We start from the raw sequence: 13726 nt of genomic DNA, 5'->3' as shown, positions 1-13726 counted from the left end.
AATATTGAAGGCAAGACGTAAGATACCTTAAAATCTAGGATTGATTTGACACACCTGGGTATCAGAAAGGATTTGCAGGTGCAAGATGAAGGTAAATCACGGGATATGGCACCAGCTGTGTACGTCTTGGACAAGGTAAAAAGAAAAGAATTCTGCGAGGTCCTGTCACGTGTGAGATTCCCACCTAGATTTGCTTCCAACCCTGAAAGGAGAGTGAGTGCAGATGGAAACAAGGTACAAGGGTTGAAAACTCATGACTGCCACGTCCTACTTCAAAGGGTTTTACCTGTTATCCTTAGAGGATTGGGCCGCCCTGACTTATACACAGTAGTTGCAGAGTTGGGACAATTCTTCAGGGAACTCTGCAGTAGGAATATCAGGATAGATGCTTTGGAGTCTTAGAGACAAGATACCAACTATCCTATGCGACCTTGAGAAGATATATCCTCCAGCCTTCTTTGATGTGATGGTGCATTTGGCTGTTCATCTACCTGATGAGGCACTACTTAGAGGTCCAGTACAGTATGGATGGATGTACCCTATTGAAAGGCGGCTAGGCACTTTCAAGGGCTATGTTAGGAATAGAGCTAGACCCGAGGGTTCCATTGCAGAGGCCTACATTGCTACAGAAGCGTTGACATTTTGCTCAAAATACATTGAAACAGCTGATCAGCTTAGCAAAGAGGTGGGTGAAGACAATCCCGGGCTCAATGTTTTCGATTATTCTGTTCGAGTTACAGGGAAGAGTCGACAAGAGGACAAACCTAAAGATTTGGACAAAATGGTTTGGTATGTGTTGAATAACTGTGGTCAATGAACCCAATGCCATAGCGTCCAGCTTTTTTCATTTCATAGATCTTCATCCTGCATAATACCACAGAAAAGAATATATAGTGAGGATATATAATTATAGGTAATTAATGATCAATCAATGAGCACTAGAGCTAGCTTGAGACTTAAATTACAGAAAGAAATCACTTACAGACAATAGCAACTGACGATAGATTTGTCGAGTGCATCTTGATTGAATAACTGAAATAGTTCTGAATACTCAGCGGACAGAGCTTTCTTATTGAAGTAATGATCTTCCTTGACTTGCACCATGAGGGACTCTCGATTGGAACTCTTGGTAATTTTCATGTACCAATCATGCAATTCATACATTCTCGTTGGGAGGTTCTTGACCTCCTCGGGCTCGACCAAAGGTTGGCCCCGGACATATTTCCGTTTTATTTCCTCCTCTCTAAGCGGAGACATGGGCTCGATATCGAGGAGTTGTCCAACAGTGATCTTGAGCATTTCAGCCTGCATTATGCTCCTCGGTTATTACCACATCGCCCAGCTCGGGAACGTAAACGGTTTGCCCACAATAATATTGGGCGCACGTACTCTCATGTGTTGTTGGCACAACAAGCGGAGGGATCGATTGCACCGCCTGTTCTCCCAGCCGGGGAACGGTTTCCCCACATTTTTTGACAGCTTCTTGTTGGCTCGACCTCGCTACTTTCTGTAGTCGTGCTCGATGTGCCTTCCTGATTTGGCGCTCATAGTCGGAGTCAACAGGCTTTGGAGCTGGTGGTCTAGCCATACGAATGAAGTCGTCAATCTTTTCCTCAGGCACTTTCTCCCTCGGCAGCGGTGCCGGTTTCGGTCCAAAATGGGCGTCCACTCCGGCCCGCACTATGGCATCGTTTTGCTCCTCGGTCATGTCTTAAAGCCTCTGAGGTAGAGCAGCGAGGCTGCTTGGAGCATATTTATATCGCTTGTCTCCGCCTGTACTTCCTGTACTACCTCGACTCGTACCGCTACGCACCATAGCTGCGGAGTGTCTCTTTTGCGATTGCTGAGGCGGCGGAGACGGCTGACGTGGCTGAGTTGGAGCAGGAGGAGTGGCCTGACGCTGTGCCGGACTTGAAGCAGGAGGTGTGGCCTGACAAGGGTGTCGGACTTGAAGCAGGAGGTGTGGCCTGACGCTGTGCAGGACTTGAAGCAGGAGGTGTGGCCTGACACGGTGTCGGACTTGAAATAGGAGGAGTGGCCTGATGTTGTGCCGGACTTGAAGCAGGAGTCTGCTCACGCGTTCGTGGACTTGGAGGAGCGGGAGTCTGCTGACACGGTGGCGGACTTCGAGGAGGAGTTGCAGACGCGGTGTCGGTGGACTTCGAAAGATGATGCAATCCTTTCTCCATAGGATGATACGATGTATGGCCTCTCCCAGTGTGTGCTCGTCGTCACCTCCAGGAATGTCAAGCTGTAGCCCCGAATATGGGTCCACCACCTCATCAACCTAGCCCGCTGGAATCGGGGCGCAATGGAAGGTTGCTTCGGGGGTAATTGTAAAAGCAACGGCGTCCGCCACCTTCATGGATATGTTCTTCATTTTGAAGTGTAGCTCACAGTTAGTTTTCTCTATGATGTCATCCACAGGGTATGTATCCACCAGTGCGTCGCCAGGGGCGGAACCAACGCTGCTTCTCGGCATGGATGGGACGGTGCTATCCAATGCTGGATGATCATCCGCTTGCTGCTGCCGCTGCTGAGACCCCCTTTCCTGGCTAAGTGAGTCGATCTGCTCCTGCTGCTGGAATTTAAGTGCCAAGTCCGCGTGCCTTGCTTCTAGGCCTTGAAGGCGTTCCGTGTCCTGCTTCCTCTGCTCCTCCTCCAGCTTCCTCTTCTTCTCCTCCTCCATCTTCTTTCTTGCACGGGTCCTGTAGTCGTCGTTCCATTCCGAAAAGCCCTCATACCAGGGAATAACGCCCTTGCCTCGTGTTCTTCCCGGGTGTTCAGGATTTCCCAAGGCGCGCATAAGCTCGTCGTTCTCTCTGTTGGGCGTGAACACCCCCTTTCGAGCATCTTCTATTGCGTCAAGTAACTTTTTTCGGCTCCTTTTAGACTTGCCTTCTTCGAAACCAGGCCTGTCTTCGGGTCCAACGCGCCCCATGCGCATAGAACCATGTTCTGCACCTGGGGGCCAGCTCCTAGTAACCGGAGTGACCCCTACATCCTCCATCTCTTGCTCAGACTTATCCCACTTAGGCATTGCCACCGCGTAGCCACCTGGACCCAGCCTATGGAACTGCGTCTTTTTGCGGCATTGGCCTTGTTTTTTCTCGACCGTTCCTTAGATAATTCTGATTCCTTGAATTTCACGAAAGCGGGTCAGTGTTCTCTTTGCTTCTCTAGTGTTCCCTTGAATTCTGGAGTCTTCCTTTCTGCAGCGAGGTAGTTGGCCCATACAGTTTTCTTGTGGGTGTTGAATGCAATTGCCATCTTCTTAAGAGCAGCGTCCTTGACTTTCTGCACATCTGCATCAGTGAAATAATCTGGTAGGGTGAAATGTTCCAGCAGAGATTCTCAAAGCCTTTGTTTTGCTTTGTCGTCGACCCAAGTAACATCTGGGCGTTTAGTTTTTGGCTCTTTCCATTCTTGAATGGAGATCGGGAGTTGGTCCTTCACAAGAACTCCGCACTGACGAACGAACTTGTTCGCAATGTTTTTAGGCGTGAGGGGTTCGCCACTAGCTTTGATGGAATCGATGTTGTACTTTACACCCTCCTTCAACTTTTTGCCCGGGCCGCGCTTTGTCCTACTGTCTGTAGAAGAAGATTTGCTCGATCCGGAGGGCTGAAAGAAGAAAGATCGATTCGTTAATATATCTTCAAATAAAAAAACATGTGATGATCACTAGATGCCTGCTTATATAAATATACCTCGCCGGTAGTCTTTGTTATTTCAAGATCAACATTGTATTCGTCATCATAATCATTGTCTGCGTCATCATAATCATAATCATTGTTCATGACTTCATCAGCTCGGTCGTCGAGATCAAATATCTTATCATCACCCTCCCCGGTATTGTTCAGATATTGGGAGCCGTCATTTGCTTCATTCAGATCATCTGGCCTGTTAGGGCTGCGTATGATCTCGAACAGGGCCTCTTCTCCCTCTCTGCCGGTATTGTCCACCATAGCTTTTATTTAACTAATACAGAAGAAATATAAAACAATTTAGTATTCAAATTACAATGCATGGATGCAATCAATAAGGAAAAACTGAATCATATAGTACATAATATGCATCGTCTCGAATAATATATAATCTCGAATACATTGTCTCGAATAATATATAATCTCGAATACATCACCTTGAATAATATAAAATCTCGAATACATCACTGGCTCAGTAGCTAATAAAGATCGAATACTACAGAAGAATCTAGGCCACTCGCGGTTCCTGGGGCACGGGCGGTGGACACCCAAAGACAAGGAACTATCACAGGATCATATCTCCGGTCATCTGCCCAAAGAACCTGCCAGGTATTGGAGAACCTGACGTCCATAGCAGCCATGTAGCGATGGACGTGCTCGTCCTCCTCCCTGACACGACGACGCACCACCTCCGGCGGGGCCGGCTCCCTCTGCACCGAATGTGGCCCACGTGAACGCCACCAAACACTACAAAAAAAAGACACATCCGTGACATTTTGGGCCGAACGGAAATTTTTTCTGTCATACATATGACACTTCTATGACGATAATTGTGACAAAACCCGGTATCATCATAGATGTGGTGGGCTCCTACTTCTATGACAAAAAATCATGACAGAAAATGGGCTTTTCGTCCTGGGCGGGCCGGAGACGCAGCTGCATGACATTCTTTGGGCCGTCCATGACGGAAAAAACCATGGTAGAAGCGAGGGGGAGGAAAATTTCGGGGAGTTCCCGGTTATGGTGGGAGGTCGGGGGCCGAGCGATGCGCGTTTCTCTCGTACACGTACGCGCGTGTGTGCGAGGCGTTGGCTCTAACTGAACCCGGGCGAGGCGTTGGGCTCTAACTGAACCCGAGCGATTGCACTGGAGGCTGCGCGTTACTGAACCCGAGCAATCGATCGATGGCTGTTAACTGAACCCGATCGAGCGATTCCTTCGCTACTGCTTCTAACTGAAGCCGATCGATTGGATGAACAGTGAGCGTTGCCGGGGTGGGGGGGTTGGATGAACAGTGAGCGGTGGCGTTGCCTCTGGATGAACAGGACCCCGTGGTGTGGAGGGGCTGGATGAACAGTAGACGGTGGAGGGGTGGTTGAACAGGACCCCGTGATGTGGAGGGCTGGATGAACAGTAGATGGTGGAGGGGTGCCCGTGGAGGGGTGGTTGAACAGTAGCCCGTGGAGTAGCGCGCGGTGGAGGCTGGATGAACAGGAGCCCGTGGAGGCTGGAGGAGGTCGACGATAGCCCGTGGAGGCTGGAGGAGGTCGACGGTGGAGATGAGCAGTATCCCTTGGAGTCCCGTTTTGCGGTACGCCACACCCCTCCCGATCAACAGGACCCCCGTTTCGACCGTAGGAGGTCCGTTTCGTCCGTTTTGCGGTACGCCACACCCCTCCCGATCAACAGGACCCCCGTTTCGACCGTAGGAGGTCCGTTTCGTCCATTTTGCGGCACGCCACACCCCTCCCGATCAACAGGACCCCCGGTTCGACCGTAGGAGGTCCGTTTCGTCTGTTTAGCGGTACGCCACACCCCTCCCGATCAACAGGACCCCCGTTTCGACCGTAGGAGGTCCGTTTCTTCCGTTTTGCGGTACGCCACACCCCTCCCGATCAACAGGACCCCGTTCCGAACGTAGGAGGTCTGTTTCCTCTGTTTTGCGGTACGCCAGGCCTCGTTTCCATCGCCTGTTCCGTCCAAGCCCTCCCGATGAACACGACCACGCATTCCGTTCCGACCCAGCCGGTTGGCTCCCACGCGTTCCGTTGCCTCCCGATGAACACGACGCATTCCGTTGCCTCCCCATGAACACGACGCATTCCGTTGCCTCCCCATGAACACGACGACGACGCTGTTTCTCCGTTCTGACCCAGCCATGTACACGAGCCCTGGCCGTACGTATGCGCGAGTAGGCGTTCGAGACCCCGCCCGTATGTACACATACGTGGCCGTATTTTCTTTCTTGCACCCTGGCCGCTGTACGTACGTGTACATGCTACGTGTGCGCCTCTACTACGACACGTGCGCGCCTCTACATCGCGCAGTATGTACGTACACGTTCGCGACCAGAATGACAACGCTACGTACGCTTCGACCAGGTGGGTCCCGACTGTCAGGCACTTCCTTGCCTGTGAAGATGTAGCTGGTGGGTCCTAGCAGTCAGGGGGGCGAATCGGTTTTTTTTTGCCCGGACGCACTTCCTTGCGTGCGAAGATGTAGCCGGTGGGTCCCAGTAGTCAGGGGGCGAATCGTTTTTTTTGCCCGGACGCACTTCCTTGTGTGCGAAGGTGTAGCTGGTGGGTCCCAGCAGTCAGGAGGAAATGTTTTTTCCGCGAAATACAGTGGCCCGTCCGGTGGGTCCTAGCTGTCAGGTGGACGAATCATTATTTTCCGCGTAATAAGGAGGCACTTGCTTGCTGCGGCCGTGGACCCAGCTGTCAGCCTCTCCACATACAGTCCACGTCCGATGGAAGTTGTTCCTTGACCACGTTGACCAGGCCGCGCCCAGAGCACCACGGCGGTGGACGACGGCGAGCCTAGGAAGGGGACGACGCGGAGCCGGGGAAGACACGGCAGTGGAAGCCCGCGCGGAGAGGAGTACGAGGGTTCACTGGTTCGGCTGCAGTGTGAGGCTGCCGTCGTCGCAGGGCCTGGCCAGCGGTGGGAATAGTAGGGGGTGGTGAGGCCTCCGCGGCAGCACAGCCGGCCACGGGAGGCAGGAGCATGCGGCACGACCGGCGCTGCTTTGGGCGGCTGGAGCAAGAAGACCAGATGTTGAAGAAGCACTACGGCCGTTGGATGGACATCGTACGGTCACTGGAGCTAGAATCGTTCATATTGATTAAGTTGACAAAGCCCTCCGTCCCCGTCAACTTAGTTGGCCCACAAGTCATCCTCCCACTATGGTGGGTCCCAGCTAGCAGGGGTATTCAGTTTTTTGTGCGTAATAAGGAGACACTTCCTTGCGTGCGAAGATATAGCTGATGGGTCCGACATGTCAGCAGGGGGGACGTTTTTTTCACGAAATACAGAGGCCCTTCCGGTGGGTCCCAGCTATCAGGTGGAGGAATCATTATTTTGCGCGTACAGTCCATGGCCGATGGATGTCGTTCGTTGACCACGTTGACCAGGCCGCGCCGAGAGCACCATGGCGGTGGACGACGGCGAGGCCTAGGAAGGGAACGACACGGAGCCGGGGAAGACTCGACAATGGTTTCCCACGCGGTGGGGAGTACGAGGGTTTACTGGTCCGGCTGCCATCGCCGGAAAATAACAGGAGGTGTGGGTGAGTAGAGGAATGGCCTGGCAAGTAGTAAGGTGGGGCGGTGCGGCCTGTGCGGCAGCACAGCCGGCCACGGGAGGCGGGAGCAGGCAGTCCCACCGGAGCTGGTTTGGGCGGCTGGAGCAAGAAGATCAGATATTGAAGAAGCAGCACGGCCGTTGGATAAACATCCAATGGTCACTGCTGCTAGAATCGTTTGTGGACTAAGTTGACAAAGCCAAAGTACACGTCAACCTAGTAGACCCACAAGTCAGCCTCCAAATCTGTCCCAAACAGCATATAGCCCGAAATTTCTAGCCAGATCCAAATTAATTTTAAATCTAAATATACCTTAATTTAAATTCAATGAAATTTTACCCGCACAAAAACAATGAAATTTAAAATATCAAAATCCGAAAGAAAACAGTATTTTGGAACTAATTGCCTGTTTGCTGTATTTTTTCATTTTACAGCCCATTTATTATTACTTATAGCCCATTTTCTGGGCAAAATGCATCCCTCCTCGTCTTGAAAGATTTTCGGCCCAGCAGGGCGTAGAAAAGCAAGTAGGCCTACGTTGGTTATTCTGCAAAAAAAACAAAATAGCTGGCTAGCCATTTTCAGAAAGGAAAAAAACAAACTGGGCTGGTCATGTGCTAAACATATGAAATAAAAGCCTGGGCTAGACGGGCCACGGGTCCCGCACAACCCAGTTGATACCCTTCTCCGTCCCAAAAAAACAAAATTACTGCGCGCTGCTGGGTCCCTACTGTCATCCTCACCATGTACAGTTATCTCCTTATTCCTCTCGGTTGTTGACCATGTTGACAACACCGGAGGGCGGCGCCGCGGCGAGCGAACCAAGGCGGAGGACGATGGTGAGGCCTCGGACGGGAACGAACAGGAGCCGGGGAAGATCACAGCCAGCCGTGGGAGGCGGGAGCAGGCGGTCCCGCCGGCGCTGGTTTGGCTTTGGCGGCTCGAGGAAGAAGAGACTGAAGAAATGCGACAGACATTGAATGTCAATCCAACGGTCAAGGTTGGCACAATTGTTTGTTGACTAAGACTGAAGAAAACTGCGAGGAAAATGCGTTCGTCTGCCGTCCTCCTTACAGGGAACGTTCGCCACATAAGTGACTAGCACCCTCGGTTTTCAACCGAGAGGTCTTGGGTTCGAGTCCCAGGAACTCTCAATTTTGTCCTCCTTCCTCGCCAAAAAAAGGGAAAGAAAATCAAAGACTTGGGAAGGCGTACAGAACAAGCTAGTGTACCAGTAAAGAGACGTTGCCGAGTTTTAGAAAAAAGAAAGACGTGCTCCTGTAGCTGGATCGAATCCAAACCTAGACTATGACTATATATGGTGCTATGCTACTCTGCAAGTAATGAAACTGACATATCCAACGCTCGCTTCTCCTCTTCTCTACTTACTCTGCCTAGCACCAGAAGCTCTGGCCGCAGCAACCATGTCTGTTGACTGCTCGTCCACCTGCTCTTCAGCAGGCAACAACCAGATATGCGCCAAGTCGCCACCCGTACCATCGCCTGTGGGTCTCATCACACCCCCGCCGGCACGCGCACCGTAGCCGATTGCTCATCGCAACCCGCTGCCGTTGGTGTGGTGCCACAGCTGCAAATCACGCAGACTCATCCGTCGCGTCTCAACCACAATCCGCAACCCTGGCCGAGTCTTCTACAAATGCCCGAATCATGGGGTAATAATATGTTGAAGTGTTGTTCTGCTGCTTTCAGTTGCTGATTTTTTTAATAGTTTGGTTGATGATCTTCCAATTTGATTCGTGCAGAAAAGGGAAGATTCGTGTGATTTGTATTTCTGGGAAGTTGCTGATGTGGGGGAATGCAACTACGCTGATTATTTGGTTAGCCGAGGAATCCCAATACCAGCAGGTTGGGGTGTTGGACAAGTAACTGAAGGAACGGCAGAACAGGAAGATGCAGAGCAGAAGGTTAAAGATGCAGTTCCTCTGATCATGGCCAAGCAACAGCTGCTGAACAGCCTTGACAGCAATGAGGAGATGAAAGAGCTTGTGAAGATAATGGGCAAAATCGATGTGCTCTGTAGGATGATTGTCTCTTTATTTGCAGTGTATGTAGCACTCGTGATGTATTCAGTGGCTACGACATGAGCACTTTGCTGAAACTCGTAATGAATGAAACCTGTGTAGCAGGCTGGGCGTAGTGTTGTGAACATCTAATGATTTCTATTAACGGAAATCAGGGGGTATCCCCTTTTTCTCATATAAATAAATAAATAAATAGCAGAGGCCCTGTCGGGTCAGCTTTGTTCTCATTCGAAGACGTCGAGCAAATTGCAGTCCAACAGCAAACTATTTCATCAACTTCAAGTTTCACAGCCAAATATGAGTACAAGTAAACAACAATGTCATCATGTTTTAGTTGTCATACAATCACCAAACACAAATCAGCATACATAACAAGTGATGTTCTCACAGCAAAATACTAAACAACATGTTCATCAGGTTTCAGTTGTCATAGCAAAGACAATTTCACATAGTAGATAAAAAACGTCTTCTGACAGGCAAATACGACAAAAGCAATGTAATCATCATCCGCAGCAGCAGCGTCAACATCTTCGCCATGTGTATCAGTCTGAATCGTAATTCCCCACGGTGTCTTCTTCTTCTTCGTCCTCACCGTCCTCGAACGCTGGCTTCTTCTTGATCAACTCTTGTATGTCCACAGCACGACAGGCAATCTTTTCGCCGGCGTCATTGACGTGATGGTTCTCAAAGATATTAGGAACATCTGTGTTATCTTGTACATCAGGAGCAGTGTAAGCATCATCTTGTTGTGCAACTTCATTAAACGAATTCCTCTGCTCAAACCTTTGCAATACTCTCCAGTCATCGCTACGTGCAAATGTGTCTTCCAAGAAAAATATCTGTGTTGCTTGATTTGCCAAAATAAAAGGCTCGTTGGTCTGGTACGCCGCCTTGACATTGATGGATTTGAAATAATCATCAGCTCTGGGTTTTGCGATCCTGGAAAACAGGTTATACCAACGACAGCACAACAGAACCACACACCGATGATCCTCGAAACTGGAGATATACTGCAACTGAACAATGTCTGTTATGTTAGCATACATTTCAGTTGTCTCTTTGTCATACGTATCCGTGCTCATGATGGCACTGTTTTGTGTCTTCCTGCCTTCGTCTCGTGCAAGGGTGTTGTAGCGCACATCTCCAACAACGCAAGATTCATAATGTCTTACCCGAGTATCAGCGCCTCAATAGCAATGAAAATATACTACTTCCTTACAACTTCGAGTGAGTCACACTGTCTTGTACTACAAATTCTGTTTTTGCTTACTAGCTAGATGTTAATAAGTGTATAGGGTTTAGGGTTATAGTTGATTAGTGTTATGCACATGCCCGCTTAATTTATACATGCAAACGTATGCGCATGCAGGTTCCACTGGATCTTGTTAGACATTAAAGTTGACGAAGGAAAAGTTGAAATACTGGACTCACTACTTAAAAAAGAAAGTGACTATAGCATCGTGAAGGGGATAGTCAACAGGTAATTTCAATCATTATTAACTATATCTCGGCCTATTTAGTTCGTCATTTCCTGATATGAACTATTTTTAATAACCCCTTTATTAATTTTCTTTGCCGGCGGGCAGGGCTTGGGCAAAGTACATCAAGGTGACTCCAGGAAAATGACGACAAAAGCTATTTTGGTATCGACCCAAGGTAAGTAATTAAGTAGTACTAGCTAGCTAGCTACCATCTCTTTAATTCTTGTTTCAACACCATTAATTAATTATCATGCTTGATTAATTATTATCTGATTAAATTCTATTCTCGTAAAGGCCCTGAAGCAGGCGTCGGGGACTGAAGTGTGTGCATACTACGTTTACGAGAACATTCGCATGATGGCGTCCGAAAGGAGCAGATCTGATAGACAACAATGGGTACGTTTGCCAGAACACTATTCACAAATCTTACATGATTGTCGATATCTAGTCACGCAACTAATACACATGCATATTGATCTCCTTCTTAACAGTTCAAAGACGTGCGGGACCAGCTCCTACCAACAGTGCGCATATGAGCACTTCAAGAGGAAATAGCGGGATTTTTGCTCGACCAGGTCATAGATCCCAAAGGAGAATACTATTACCCGCTACCGCCCCCATGAACCACTAGTCATCGTGCTCCGAAGGCACCAAGGCAACATGTAGGAGAAATTGTATATATATACATGTGTATGTGTGAATAACTAATGGTGGTTGTGAGACATTCGATTATATATATGATCGGTTCTACGAGAAAATCTATTTATATATATGCATAACGTGTACAATATGTAGTATCGTAAAATACCAGCAAACAAAAAAGAATTAAATGGAAAACACAAAATTAATGGAAAAATAAAAATTAAAACCAAAACCACCCCAAACATTTAGTACCGGTTGGTGCTACCAACCGGTACTAATGGTCTACCAGCACCCGGGCCTGGCTCGTGCCACGTGGTGGCACTTTAGCGCCGGTTTGTGCCGAACCGGTAGTAAAGGGGGGGGGCTTTAGTCTCCACTCTTTAGTGCCGGTTGCAGAACCGGCACTAAAGGCCCTTACGAACCGGCGCTAAAGCCCGGTTTTGCACTAGTGCACCAGCGGATGGAGGAAGCCATCGTACAAGTGCCCCGCACCCTGAAACCCGAACATCATTAAGATTCAGATTCAGATTCAGATTTGGCCACACACCGAATCAAGTGTATCTAAATGTTGATCATCTCTCAGGCTCGGGGTGTCTGGTCGACTGCTTACCCATGTGCTGGGGTGCCAGAGGTAGAGGACATGCAGCAGCTTTGCTTCTCCGTGCACCGGCTGCCACGACACCGTTGAGTCCACGAACCATTCAACGACCGTCAGCGTCGCCAACAGAACCCTGCAACATTACCAAGAGAGGTTCGGAAACTTCAGATTCTTCAGAAGAATGACACGAAAAAACAATGCGGTACATTTCGATGTCGTAATGCACAACTGAAGCTATAAGCTATTTCCTAGTAGGATAAAAGTGCAGAGAATAGTTATATAAGAATGCATATAGATTTGACAAGTGCATAGAAAAACATAAGGTCCAAAAGAAACACATAATCAGGCAACCACATAATCGGTTAACTTCTATTTACTCACCAATCAAATAACATCAAAATCAACACATTAGCGTTGGACCTCGATACAACACACAAGGGGTGCAAAAGAGGCTGACTGAGATCATAAAGAAATATATAAGAAGGACCAATACAATCATATTTCAGTCCAGACATATACAAGGACATATTATAACACACATACAAAGTAGCAACAAACTGATAATATAGTTTCTAGAATCATCTGCAAAGAGAACGACATTGGTACGATGATGAATTTACAATCTTTAGTCTTAGCCAACACAACATACAACCTTTACAACCTTAAAATATAATAATTTTTCTTATCTCAAGTTGTGCATCCTTCTAGCTCTGTATCCTAATTTTCTAAGATGTCTTCTAGTTCTAGACATAGGAGATTTTTGTTTAATCCTTTAAGAAATCTATACTACTACAAATGGTCAATGAAAAATATTTTAATTGACTTCCTTATATATCACCAGGACCCAAATTTTTGGTGGTGCGGCCTTGGCAACATGCATCAGGCGCTCACAATGATGTCAACAAGTAGATGATTACTGAATACATAGGCAAAGCAACAACTCCAACAAGATATAGAGCATTTCACTTCTCTACAGAATCCATTTACAGTCAGCATATTCAGACCAACTTGTTTGAGTAATATATCATGATCATCATCATCGTCATATCGTCATAGACAGGATCGATCGATCGAAAGAGCAGCACTGAGATACCTCCTGTCGTGCCGCGAGCGGTTCTGCTCCCTCCTGGTCATGCCAATGGGTTGGAAGGCGAGCCGGACGCCCCGGCGCTCCGCAGCCTTGCGGAGGAAGGAGAGCCACGGCGGTAGTTGGGCGCCATGGCGTCCCTCGAAGCTGCAGCCGTAGTTGCGGCCGAAGCCGCCGAGCAGCCTGTGGGCCGTCTCCCTGACCTGGCTCGTCTCCTCCAGCAAGTTGTAATCTGCACGCAGAGAAAACAGGGGACGGACAGTCAACATGGATGGAGGCCACGGCGAGCGAGGGACTAGACCGGAGGTTGAGGGACGAATCTGTCACCGGAGAGGAGCTGGTTGTCGTCGAACTGGGCGAGTGGGACGGGGACGGTGCGGGGGCGCTTGCCGGAGCAGGCGGTGCAGCGCTTGTGGGCCTGCACGCAGGGGAGGCTGCATGTGAGGCGGGAGCAGCCCGGGCACCGGTACTTCCACGGCTGATCCCCGCACTCCTGGCACGGGGTGCCCTTCTCCCCGCCGCCGCCGGACCCGGAGGCGGCGGTGGCGCTGGGGGGCGGGCCCTGCGCGGGCGGCTCCCCCTCCAT

At 49.2% G+C, this 13726-nt stretch overlaps 1 protein-coding gene across 1 annotated transcript; it reads right to left on the bottom strand.

Moving 5' to 3' along the window:
* Positions 1–11900: 11900 nt before the first annotated feature.
* LOC109775954 (uncharacterized) lies at positions 11901–13726 on the bottom strand. Its single transcript, XM_020334658.1, has 4 exons — positions 13468–13726; positions 13147–13372; positions 12066–12186; positions 11901–11948 (listed from the first exon to the last, which is right to left on the bottom strand). The coding sequence occupies exons 1-4, from the start codon at positions 13724–13726 to the stop codon at positions 11901–11903; spliced, it is 654 nt and encodes a 217-aa protein (XP_020190247.1).

Source organism: Aegilops tauschii, chromosome 7 (assembly GCF_002575655.3).
Source record: "Aegilops tauschii subsp. strangulata cultivar AL8/78 chromosome 7, Aet v6.0, whole genome shotgun sequence".
NCBI lineage: Eukaryota > Viridiplantae > Streptophyta > Magnoliopsida > Poales > Poaceae > Aegilops > Aegilops tauschii.
Note: the sequence above shows the minus strand (reverse complement) of the source record. Positions and strands in the feature narration are given on the sequence as shown.